The sequence below is a fragment of the Capricornis sumatraensis genome, chromosome 21, assembly GCF_032405125.1.
Source record: "Capricornis sumatraensis isolate serow.1 chromosome 21, serow.2, whole genome shotgun sequence".
NCBI lineage: Eukaryota > Metazoa > Chordata > Mammalia > Artiodactyla > Bovidae > Capricornis > Capricornis sumatraensis.
Genome location: NC_091089.1, coordinates 45140014 through 45153702, shown reverse-complemented (window position 1 = coordinate 45153702; position 13689 = coordinate 45140014). Strand labels below are relative to the sequence as shown.

Sequence of the window (13689 nt, the reverse complement as noted above, 5' to 3'; positions counted from 1 at the left end):
GGGTTCTGAGCAGTGCTAGAATGATGGCCTCGCTGAGATTTCAAACAGTTTATGTGGTCAGTGTGTATTTCTTCTCTCCATTCGTATTAGTTTTGTGCCAATGAAATGGTACAAAACTTCTTGTAAGTCAGATGTTGAGTGTTAGCACCTTCTTATACTTAGCCTTGAAGCCTGACTGTCCAGTGTGTTTTGAAGTCGCAGCATGCTCTTTCCAGATAACGCATGCTAAGTCAATTCAGTGGTGGCTCAGACGGTAAAGCGTCTGCCTGCAATGCAGGAGACCCGGGTTCGATTCCTGGGTCGGGAAGATCCCCTGGAGAAGGAAATGGCAATCCACTCCAGCACTCTTGCCTGGCAAATCCCATGGACGGAGGAGCCTGATAGGCTGCAGTCCATGGGGTCGCAAAGAGTCAGACACGACTGAGCAACTTCACTTTGTGACCCTATGGACCATAGCCCTTTAGGCTTCTCTGTCCATGGGATTCTCCAGGAAAGAATATTGGAGATCTCCCTCCAGGGGATCTTCCTGACCCAGGGATTGAACCTGCATCTCTTGTGGCTTCTGCATTGCAAGCGGATTCTTTTACCACTGAGCCACCAGGAAGCCCATCTAATAGGTATTTATATTCAATCTCATTTTGAAGAGAAAAAGAAAAAAGTTTTATGTATCAACTTGCTTTTCATTTCTTCTGTCTGGAGCCTAAAGTTATGGGCGATTCATAAAATAGAAATACCCGCTTTCCAAGTATTTTTTTCTAAATGCCATGTATATAGGCCACATGGTGCTTCTACTATGTCTTTCTAAATAAATTGTAGTCAGATAATAAACGTATCTTGGGGAAGGCTAAAGGAGACTTTAAAAAGTATTTTTTAAAAGAACCTCTTCAAACTCTGTATTTATAAAGAATTTGCATTTAATTCATTAACTTGGGGGCTTCCCTGGCAGCTCAGTTGGTAAAAAATCTGCCTGTAGTGCAGGAAACCTGGGTTCAACTCCTGGGTTGGGATGATCCTCTGGAGAAGGAAATGGCAACCCACTCCAGTATTCTTGCCTGGAAAATCCTATGGACAGAGGAGCCTGGCAGACTACAGTCCGTGGGGTCACAAGAGTCAGACACGACTTAGTGACTAAACCACTATCCATAAAACCATATCAGTGAATTTTTTTGCTGTTTCATTCTCACCGCAAAGAAGATTGCACAAGGCTCAGAGCTCTTCTCAAGAACTGCTCAAATAGGGGGATGCATTGCTTCTTAATAAGAAAATTTCCAGATTAGCTTACAGCCATGGGAATCATAGATCTTTCATATTAAAAGTCACCTTTAACATCACATGAAACCATAGATCAGAAGTGGTGACTATAGCAATAACCTCTGAATTCTTTCAAGAGTGTAATAAATGAGGAGCTAGATTTATGTTTAAATCCCAGTTCTTGGATGGAGTCTATGGAGTAACTGTTGTCTTTTTTAAAGCTCTATTTGAGGAAATATATTAAAAACAAACAAAATCAGTCAAAAAAACCCAAGTTAAAGTTAATTGGAAAAACTCTACTTTTTCCTTCTTGTTACTTATTCCTTCCATTAATGTTGAATTTCTTCTACTTAATAACAAGAGAAAACAGTGTATAATTATTCAGGTTGGTGCCATGTCATGCTGGCCATGAATTGCCTATTTTGTGAATCTGCTATCTGAGTTACTTTGAGAAATCATCTTGAAGTTAGTGTATATATATATATATATATTTGATTTCTTTTAAATATATGCCCCATTTTCTTATGATTCTCTTTATGAATTATTATTTATTAGGTGACATAGCTTTGGATAATTCATATTTCATGTATAAATAAGAGTGAGTACTCAAAACACTTGGGCAACATAACACCCTCAATTATTCCCATGCACACAAAATACTTCAAAAACCAGAAAAACAGAGATCATTTCTAGAAATACCCTGAGTTAATTGGAGCATGGCTGTAATTGGGGTGTGTGTATGTGAGTGTGTGTATGTGTGTGTGTAAAAGAACAAGTATCTTTTTACCCTTTCCTGTTGCTCTTACTCATGACTGGGGTTCCATATTTCCCTTTCGTATCATTGCCCTTCAGCCTGAAGAAACTATATTCATGCTTCTTTTGGAGCAGATCTCCAGCTGACAGATACTCTCTGTTTTCCTTCATCTGAAAAGGTCTTCATTTGCCTTCATTCCTGAAGGATGTTTTCACAGGGTATAGAATTCTGGGTTCGTAATTCTTTTCCTTCATAACTTTAAAGATGTCTTTCCAGCTATCCTGATCTTCATCATTTATGATGAAAAACACATAGTAATTCAAACTGCTGTCCCCCTGTGTATAATGTGACATTTTCTTCTCTCTGCTTTCAGAGTTTTTCTTTACCTTGGGTTTCTAGCAGGTTGCTTATTCTGAGTCTGGCATGGTTTTTTCAAGTTCATCCTTTTTAGGGTTTGCTGAGCTTGTTGAATGTATAGATTATGTCTTCAAAAAATTTGGGGAACTTTTGACTCTCATCCAATCTTTTTTCTGCACTAGTCTCTCCTCCCCTTCAGTAAACCTAATGACAGAAATGACTCAAACATGGACCTTTGATCCTTTGATCTGAGGCCTGAGAACCTATGAATTTTTTCCCAATCTTTTACTCTCTGATATTCACAGTAGATAATTCCTATTAATCTCTTCAAGTTACTGGCTTATTTCCTTATCATCTCTACTTTACCATTGAGTCCATCAAGTGAATTTTAAATTTCAGATACTTTTTTTTTCAATTCTAAATTTCTCTTTTTTTCTGTTTTTCTACTGACAGCTTCCATCTTTCCATTAATTTCAAGATTGTTTACCTTGAGCTCATGGAGTGTGGTTGTAATGGATGTTTTAAAGTCATTTTCTAATAATTTAAACATCTGGATAATTTCAAGATTGACTTTATTGTCTTTTCTCTTGGGACTTGGTCAGATTTTCCTGGTGTTTTCTATGCCAAGTAATATGGGTTTATATCCTGGTCACTTTGAATATTATGTTATGAATCATTGGGTCATCTTAAATCCTCTGGAGAAAGTTGGTTTTCCCCCTACCCCACTTTGTTTCTCTGTTTCCAGCAGGCAATCAGTCTGGTTGGTTTCAGCTCACAAGCTTTGTCTCACTTTCTGTGACTGGTGGTTCCACTGTCAGTTCTCAAAACTGCTTTTCTATTTGGGCCTTCCCTGCACATGCACCCCTCAGGGGTCAGTCTGGGACCCATGTGGTTCTTTATATTGTAATTCAGTTCTCAAAGCTCCTTTGGGTCTGTTGCACACATGTGTAGCTTGGGGGTGAGACCAGGACTTGTACTGGTTTATAACAGAATTAGAGGATTCCCATTTAGTCTTCAGCTCTTGAGACCCCTTTCCCCAGTTCCCCTGGTCAGAGAGATGGAATGGGGTGGGGAGACTTGATGTCTTCAAGGCAGGATCCAGTCTGAAACCAGGAGTCTTTGGGGCAGGATCAGGAGGAAAAAAAAGCGTTTTGAAAGACTATATATTTGATGGTCTTATACTCCAGTTAATTAATTTAGTCAACCCACTCCAGTACTCTTGCCTGACAAATCCCACGGACGAAGGAGCCTGGTGGGCTGCAGTCCATGGGGTTGCTGGGAGTCAGACACGACTGAGTGACTTCACTTTCACTTTTCACTTTCATGCGTTGGAGAAGGAAATGGCACCCCAGTGTTCTTGCCTGGAGAATCCCAGGGATGGGGGAGCCTGGTGGGCTGCCATCTATGGGGTCGCGCAGAGTCGGACATGACTGAAGCGACTTAGCAGCAGCAGCAGCATTGTTAGTTTGGAAGACGTTATAGGGTTGGAACAAGATAGATACAACAAAGTCCTACTCTATAGCATACGGAATTGTATTCAATATCATGTAATAACTTACAATATAAAAGAACCTCAAAAAGAATATATGCAATGTAAGAATTAATTAATTGATTAAATTTTCTGTGTTTTAAAAGACAATCTTATATAGGCAAACATCCTTCAAAAGTAAAAAAGGAAGAAGTAATAGAGGAAATGAGTAACAAAAAGCTATGACATATAGAAAAGCACAGCTAAATAACAGAAATGTATCCTTATCCCTGATAAGGCTCTAGCCTTATCAGTAAATATTTTAATATAATTAGATTAAACTCTGCAACGAAAGATAAAGGTAGCAGAATGCATAATAAAATTTAACCCAATTATGTGTTATCTGCAGGAGATTCATTTAAAATCCAAAGAAGAGTTGGTTGAAAGTGAAAGGATAGATGTCCTAATAATAACCAAAGCAGTAATAAGTAAAAAGTAAAGTATGACAAATAATAACCAAAAAAGTACTGAGGTGGCTACATTAATATTAGACAAAATATATGTTGAGTCAAAAATCTTTACAAAAGAACATTGTATATTGATAAAAGGTCAATTCAAGAAGATGTAACAATTATAAACATTTACTCAACAAACAGCAGAGCCCAAAAATATATGCATCAAGCAAATTGGCAGACTTAAAGGGAGAAATAATCATACAGTTCAGTTCAATCGCACAGTCGTGTCCGACTCTTTGCGACCCCATGAATTGCAGCACGCCAGGCCTCCCTGTCCATCACCAACTCCCGGAGTTCACTCAAACTCATGTGCATCGAGTCGGTGATGCCATCCAGCCATCTCACCCTCTGTCTTCCCCTTCTCCTGCCCCCAATCCTTCCCAGCATCAGAGTCTTTTCCAATGAGTCAACTCTTTGCATGAGGTGGCCAAAGTATTGGAGCTTCAGCGTTAGCATCATTCCATCCAAAGAACACCCAGGACTGATCTCCTTTAGAATGGATTGGTTGGTAATAACTGGCTATTTCAATAGCCCACTTTCAATACTGGAGAGAACACCTAAATAGAGGAATGATGAAGAAAAAGAAGACTTGAACAATACTATAAACCAACTAGGCCTAACAGATAAATATGAAACCTTCCACTCAACACTAGGAGGATACATATTATTCCCAAGTTTATATGAAATATGCTCCCAGGTGGACCATATGTTAGATCATGAAAAAATTCTCAGGAAATTTAAAAAGATTGAAAACATACAAAGTATCTTCTCGAAGTACAATGGAATGAAACTAAGAAATTAATAACAGAAGGAAAATTGGAAAATTCATAGGTCTATGGAAATTAAACAATGTATTCTTAGACACCAGCAAATCCAAGAGATAACTACAAGAGACATTTAAGATTATTTAAAGGATTTCTCTGGTGGTGCAGTGGTTAAGACTCTGTGTGCCAATGAAGAGGACAGGTTTGATCCTTGGTCAGGGAAGATTCCACATACCACAGAACAACTAAGCCCGTACATCACAGCTACTGAGCTTGAGCTCTAGAGCCTGTGAGCCGCAACTACCAAGCCCATGTGCTGAAAACCATGCCTGTGCTCCGCAACAAGGGAAGCCACCACAATGAGAAACCCACGCACTGTGAAGGGTAGCCCCCGACTCACCGCAACTAGAGAAAGCCAACACAAAGCAATGAAGACTCAGCACAGCCTTAAATAAATAAATAAATAAATTTAAAATGGTATGAAGAGAGTAATCTATACATATATATATAAAAGAATACTTTAAAGGCAAATGGAAACAAAACATAACATGCTAAAACTTATTGGATGCACAAAAGCAGTGTTCGCGGGGGAATTTATAGCTGTAAACAACTGTATTGAAAAAAAAAGAATGATCTTAAATCAATAACCTAGATTTACACCTTAAGGAGTGGAAAGGAATTAAACCTCAAACCAGCAACAGGAAGGAAGAAATAAAGATGAGAGCAGAGCTAAATGAAACAGAGACTAGAAAAACCATAGTGAGAATCAGCAAAACCAAAAGTTGGTTCTTTGAAAAGTTCAACAGAATTGACAGACCCTTAACTAAACTTGAAAATCAAAAATGAAACAAAATGAAGCATTTTAGTTATATTTTATAACAGTTTAGACCTTTAAGCTTCAACTTTAAGGCCAATTATCTGTTCTTTTCAGGACTTACTGATTGAAGGGGCCCACCCAGATTATCAAGGAAAAATATGTTAAAGTCAGTTCATTACAGACTTCAACAGTATCTGTAAACTCACAGCAACATTTGATCAGTGTTAGATTATACTGCCACCTTGACAAAGCCATTACAATATAGTTTTGTTTGCTTATTTATGCCATATCTTGCTTTCTATTTGATTATTGCCAACACAGAGGAGCTATACTTACTTTTGCAAGACGATGTTGGATCTGAATCATTTTTGTGTGTTTTTTCTAATAATTGGTCTGTGGATTAAGTTTGACATCCTATATTGATGATAAAGTTATCTGCAAATGATTCCATTTGATTACATTACTGGCAAATAATTCTAGTTATTACAACTCTTCTTTCTTTTTCTTATCTTACAACACTGGCCAGTATACCTAGTGATATAGATGATGAGGGAGGGTTTCAGGTGTCCTTGGTATTTCTCTGATATTAATACAACTATGTCCACAGTTCTACCAGAAACAAGATATTTGCTTTAGTTATGGTATAAATTCTTTATTATCTTAAGGCCATTTCCTTATATTCCCAGTCTTCAGAGTATTATATTGTCATAAACAGATTTTGAACTTAATGAAATTATTCTATGTATCCATTAATAAAATCATCAAATCAGCCTACTAGTATATGACTTAACATTACAGATTTTGTTACTATTAAGCCACATTTGTTTTTCTGCAACAAAGCTTATTTTGATGTATTTTTTTAACTTCAGATTCCTTTTACTGTCTATATATTTCCCTTGAACTTACTTTTAAAAACTTTTTTTACAGTAGGCCCTTTTTGGTTATCTCTGTACGTGTTGATTCCAAACTCCTAACTGTCTTGCTCCCTACACCCCGCTTCTTCCTGGTTACCATAAATTCATTCTCTAAGTCTGTGAGTCTGTTTCTGTTTTGTAAATAAGTTCATTTGCATCATTTTTAAAATTTTAGGTTCCACATATAAGTTATGTCATATGATATTTGTCTTTGACTTGGTTCACTTTGTGTTGTATTTTACTTTGCTATTTCAGCTGGTGACCAAATACTGTTTTCAAATAATTTCTGTCTATATTCATAAGTAAAATAGCCTTTTAATTTCCTTCCCTTTTCTAGCCTTATTTAATTTTGAAATTAAACTCACTCTAAATCGTAAAATGTTTTAGGCAACTTTCCTCCTTTTTCTACTCTCTCGAACTACTTTTATAAGATAGGGATTATCTGTTCCTTCAAAGTTGGCAGAACTCCCTTATAAAGCTTTCTGGACCAGAGGCTTTTTAGTGGTTCCATTTTGTGGTAACATATCCTATGATAAGGGCTTCCCAGGGGCGCAGTAATAAAGAATCCCCTTCCAATGCCAGAGCTGCAGGAGATGAGGTTCAAATCCCTGGGTCAGGAAGATCACCTGGAGTAGAAAACGGCAACCCACTTCAATATTCTTGCCAGGATAATCCCACGGACAGAGAAGCCTAGCATGCTTTGGTCCATGGGGTCACAAAGAGTCAGACACACCTGGGCACACAAACATGTAAGCAAGCATCCTGTGATAAACACATTTTCAATCAGTGTTAATCATATAATTTTATAAAGGTAATAACTTGCTTTTAGCTTTAAACTAATAATTAAGAGAGTCACTATTACATTTCATATACGTTTGGGTCATTCTGTAGAACAGATTGCTGTGCTGTGCTTAGTCACTGAGTTGTGTCTGACTCTGCTACCCCATGGCCTACAGCCCGTCAGGCTCCTCTGTCCATGGGGATTCTCCAGGAAAGAACACTGGAGTGGGTTGCCATGCCCTTCTCCAGGGGATCATCCCAACCTAGGGCTTGAACCCAGGTCTCCCACATTTCAGGTGGATTCTGTACTGTCTGAGCCACCAGGGAAGCCCATAGAACAGATTGTGTAGACACATCTCCTGTGTGAACTTGTGGGAAGGTCAGAGCTTGTGGTCATCCTAGCTTCACTCACGTCTCCCTGCTCTCCTCCCCAGGACACACGGGACGGTTGTTAAAGTCTCTGTGCTTCACCAGTCTCTCCTTCCTGTTGCTGCACATCATTTTCCACATCACATTGGCGAGTCTGGAGGCACAGCACCGCATCGCACCTGGTTACAACTGTGAGTATGAAGGGGCCTTTTTATCATGCTGTGAACATGCCTAACAAAGCTATGAGTTGTGACATTCATAGAAATCTAGGCAATGATTACATTAAAAAAAAAAAAACTGTGGCAGTTTTTGGTCATTTGTCAACCTCATGCATTATGCTGCTGCTGCTGCTAAGTCACTTCAGTCATGTCCGACTCTGTGCGACCCCATAGACGGCATTATAAATATATACAAAGAAATTCATGTGCCTTGACAATGGGGTAATGCGAATGCCTTAATTAATGCATCTTCAACACATATTAGCTACTAGACTCCAATCTGTATGTAACACACTATGGCTGGATGTAGTCTAAAAAAAAAAATTGAGATTTACATACAGACCCTAGAACTTTCATTACAGCTAGTGAGATGAGACAGGTACTGTATGTACCAGGATAAATAAGAGTATAAAAGTTAAATAACATTATACAACAGTGACCTCAATCCATTTCTTTTTTTTTATTATTTTTTAATTTTTTTTACTTTATTTTACTTTACAATACTGTATTGGTTTTGCCATACATTGACATGAATCCACCACAGGTGTACATGCGTTCCCAAACATGAACCCCCCTCCCACCTCCCTCCCCATAACATCTCTCTGGGTCATCCCCGTGCACCAGCCCCAAGGATGCTGTATCCTTCGTCGGACATAGACTGGCGATTCGATTCTTACATGTTAGTATACATGTTACAATGCCATTCTCCCAAATCATCCCACCCTCTCCCTCTCCCTCTGAGTCCAAAAGTCCGTTATACACATCTGTGTCATTTTTGCTGTCTTGCATACAGGGTCGTCATTGCCATCTTTCTAAATTCCATATATATGTGTTAGTATACTGTATTGGTGTTTTTCTTTCTGGCTTACTTCACTCTGTATAATCGGCTCCAGTTTCATCCATCTCATCAGAACTGATTCAAATGAATTCTTTTTAACAGCTGAGTAATACTCCATTGTGTATATGTACCACCGCTTTCTTATCCATTCATCTGCTGATGGACATCTAGGTTGTTTCCATGTCCTGGCTATTATAAACAGTGCTGCGATGAACACTGGGGTACATGTGTCTCTTTCAATTCTGGTTTCCTCGGTGTGTATGTCCAGCAGTGGGATTGCTGGGTCATAAGGTAGTTCTATTTGCAATTTTTTAAGGAATCTCCACACTGTTCTCCAAAGTGGCTGTACTAGTTTGCATTCCCACCAACAGTGTAGGAGGGTTCCCTTTTCTCCACACCCTCTCCAGCATTTATTGCTTGCAGATTTTTGGATCGCAGACATTCTGACTGGTGTGAAGTGGTACCTCATTGTGGTTTTGATTTGCATTTCTCTGATAATGAGTGATGTTGAGCATCTTTTCATGTGTTTGTTAGCCATCCGTATGTCTTCTTTGGAGAAATGTCTATTTAGTTCTTTGGCCCATTTTTTGATTGGGTCATTTATTTTCCTGGAATTGAGCTGCGTAAGTTGCTTGTATATATTTGAGATTAGTTGTTTGTCAGTTGCTTCATTTGCTATTATTTTCTCCCATTCAGAAGGCTGTCTTTTCACCTTGCTTATAGTTTCCTTTGTTGTGCAGAAGCTTTTAATTTTAATTAGATCCCATTTGTTTATTTTTGCTTTTATTTCCAGTATTCTGGGAGGTGGATCATAGAGGATCCTGCTGTGATTTATGTCTGAGAGTGTTTTGCCTATATTCTCCTCTAGGAGTTTTATAGTTTCTGGTCTTACATTTAGATCTTTAATCCATTTTGAGTTTATTTTTGTGTGCAGTGTTAGAAAGTGATCTAGTTTCATTCTTTTACAAGTGGTTGACCAGTTTTCCCAGCACCACTTGTTAAAGAGATTGTCTTTACTCCATTGTATATTCTTGCCTCCTTTGTCAAAGATAAGGTGTCCATATATGTGTGGGTTTATCTCTGGGCTTTCTATTTTGTTCCATTGATCTATATGTCTGTCTTTGTGCCAGTACCATACTGTCTTGATGACTGTGGCTTTGTAGTAGAGCCTGAAGTCAGGCAATTTGATTCCTCCAGTTCCATTCTTCTTTCTCAAGATTGCTTTGGCTATTCGAGGTTTTTTGTATTTCCATACAAATCTTAAAATTATTTGTTCTAGTTCTGTGAAAAATATGGCTGGTATCTTTATAGGGATTGCATTGAATTTGTAAATTGCTTTGGGTAGTATACTCATTTTCACTATATTGATTCTTCCGATCCATGAACATGGTATATTTCTCCATCTATTAGTGTCCTGTTTGATTTCTTTCATCAGTGTTTTATAGTTTTCTATGTATAGGTCTTTAGTTTCTTTAGGTAGATATATTCCTAAGTATTTTATTCTTTTCATTCCAATGGTGAATGGAATTGTTTCCTTAATTTCTTTTTCTACTTTCTCATTATTAGTGTATAGGAATGCGAGGGATTTCTGTGTGTTGATTTTATATCCTGCAACTTTACTATATTCATTGATGAGCTCTAGTAATTTTCTGGTAGAGTCTTTAGGGTTTTCTATGTAGAGGATCATGTCATCTGCAAACAGTGAAAGTTTTACTTCTTCTTTTCCAATTTGGATTCCTTTTATTTCTTTTTCTGCTCTGATTGCTGTGGCCAAAACTTCCAGAACTATGTTGAATAGTAGCGGTGAAAGTGGGCACCCTTGTCTTGTTCCTGACTTTAGGGGAAATGCTTTCAATTTTTCACCATTGAGGATAATGTTTGCTGTGGGTTTGTCATATATAGCTTTTATTATGTTGAGGTATGTTCCTTCTATTCCTGCTTTCTGGAGAGTTTTTATCATAAATGGATGTTGAATTTTGTCAAAGGCCTTCTCTGCATCTATTGAGATAATCATATGGCTTTTATTTTTCAATTTGTTAATATGGTGAATTACATTGATTGATTTGTGGATATTGAAGAATCCTTGCATCCCTGGGATAAAGCCCACTTGGTCATGATGTATGATCTTTTTAATGTGTTGTTGGATTCTGATTGCTAGAATTTTGTTAAGGATTTTTGCATCTATGTTCATCAGTGATATTGGCCTGTAGTTTTCTTTTTTTGTAGTATCTTTGTCAGGTTTTGGTATTAGGGTGATGGTGGCCTCATAGAATGAGTTTGGAAGTTTACCTTCCTCTGCAATTTTCTGGAAGAGTTTGAGTAGGATAGGTGTTAGCTCTCCTCTAAATTTTTGGTAGAATTCAGCTGTAAAGCTGTCTGGACCTGGGCTTTTGTTTGCTGGAAGATTTCTGATTACAGTTTCAATTTCCATGCTTGTGATGGGTCTGTTAAGATTTTCTATTTCTTCCTGGTTCAGTTTTGGAAAATTGTACTTTTCTAAGAATTTGTCCATTTCTTCCACGTTGTCCTTTTTATTGGCATATAACTGCTGATAGTAGTCTCTTGTGATCCTTTGTATTTCTGTGTTGTCTGTTGTGGTCTCTCCATTTTCATTTCTAATTTTATTGATTTGATTTTTCTCTCTTTGCTTCTTGATGAGTCTGGCTAGTGGTTTGTCAATTTTATTTATCCTTTCAAAGAACCAGCTTTTGGCTTTGTTGATTTTTGCTATGGTCTCTTTTGTTTCTTTTGCATTTATTTCTGCCCTAATTTTTAAGATTTCTTTCCTTCTACTAACTCTGGGGTTCTCCAATTCTTTCTGTTCTAGTTGCTTTAGGTGTAGAGTTAGGTTATTTATTTGACTTTTTTCTTGTTTCTTGAGGTATGCCTACTTCAATCCATTTCTAAAGCATAGTGTAAGATTTCGCTCATCTTTATGGGGAAAAAGTAAACAACAGTTTCTTTTTCAAACTGGGATTACTTTTTGCTATTCATAATAAAATGATATATCTTACATACGAAACCTTATATTTTAAGGTTTTGATCTGAAAAAGTCAACACATATATTCTTTATCTAGGTAGTATCATCTTTCTAAAATTAATCTACTATCAGATAAATTCTACTCCTGTTTTTGTAGAATGTTTGTTTGTCATTTGAAAAAAAAAAACAGAAGGATTTCAAAGAGATGGGATACAATCCATATGTTTTAAGTTAAACCTGAAGAAATCCTGAGATATTTGGAAAAGACTAAATTAATAGTTTTACGTTGTCAGTTTTTCACTGAGGAACTCGTTTGTGGGTTTGAAATTTCCTGATCTTTCATAAGTGCAAACACAAGTAAAAAAAGTAAACCAACCCTTCCCAGGAAAATAAAAAGATTAAAATTCTTCATGGATCAAAGAATATTAGCATAAATGTAGTGAGAGATTCTTTAATAAAATCCAGAGTTATAGATTATTCATTATCCCTCACTGAATAACTTTCAGAGAGCTAAACTTCACAGAGCTAAGTTAGTGTTCATTTTGGCCATTTTATTAAGTCCCCAGGCCCTTGGATAATAATGCCTATCAAAGTGATTCTTGGTTTAAGATCTATGAATTGAGATATGTTTTTTAAAAGACTTAGAACTCATATACCATAAAATTCACCAATTTAAGGAATGCAACTCAGTGGTTTTTAGGTTGAGCACCCATTACTACTCTCTAATTCCAGAAACCTCTCATCACCCCAAGAAGAAACCCTACACCACTGAACACTATACATCCTTCTTTCCCTCTCCACGCATTCCTAGGCAACCACTAATTTACCTTCTGACTCTGGTGGATTTACCTGCTCTGGGCTTTTCATCCAAACAGAATTGCATTATGTCTGTGTCTGACTTCCTTTACTCAACATAATGTTTTCAGGGTTCTTCTATGTTGTAGCCTATGTTAGGACTTCATCCCTTTTCATGGCTGAATAATATTCCATTGTTACAATGTGGTTTTAATGTCTGATGAAAGTCACATCATTATTAAAAACTTGATAAAATACAATGTTTAAATAATGGTACTTTAGTTATATTATTAATATGATAAGAAGCATTTATTACACATGGCCAGATTCAGGTCTTTTTGAACTTAGTAGAAATGTTACCAGTGTTATTTTTTACTGTTCCTGAATCAAAAATCCTTTGGGTAGGTCTTAGTCAGGCATTCCCAGAGCCAGAAGGAGGGATTTTTTAACCGTAAGTATTTTCTGAACAACTTGCTACTTTCCCCACAATAAAAGCTGAATTTGAAGCAAAAAAGGTAGGTGTGAGAGGAAGAACATGGAAAAATTATTTGATACATCGCATCCAGATGAGATTCCACAATCCAATTATATAGTGTTATATATTCTGTATATATAATGTTTTGACATCAAAATTTTATTTTCTTTCTCTTGAGTAATAACTCATACCGTAGCAATGTAGAAAATAAAATCTCTTTGCTTTAAAAAAGGGTATTTCATAAATAATAAGTTATCTTTATCACTGAAAGTATTTAATCACAAGATATATTACAACTGATCAGATTTTTCAAACTTGAGTTTACAAATATATAGCTTGCCTGTGTCTGCAAATACTGTTTGGTGCTGAGCAATGTTGTAGACAGAACTGTGCT

At 37.0% G+C, this 13689-nt stretch overlaps 1 protein-coding gene across 3 annotated transcripts in view; it reads left to right on the top strand.

Annotated features, from left to right (window-relative positions):
- The window catches only part of PIEZO2 (piezo type mechanosensitive ion channel component 2), a 255348-nt gene that overhangs the window by 78459 nt on the left and 163200 nt on the right, over nt 1–13689 (top strand). For all 3 annotated transcript variants that reach the window (XM_068993743.1, XM_068993741.1, XM_068993740.1), the window contains exon 3: nt 8055–8180. In XM_068993743.1, the coding sequence (XP_068849844.1) occupies nt 8055–8180 (126 nt within the window). The remainder of the gene's footprint in view (nt 1–8054; nt 8181–13689) is intronic.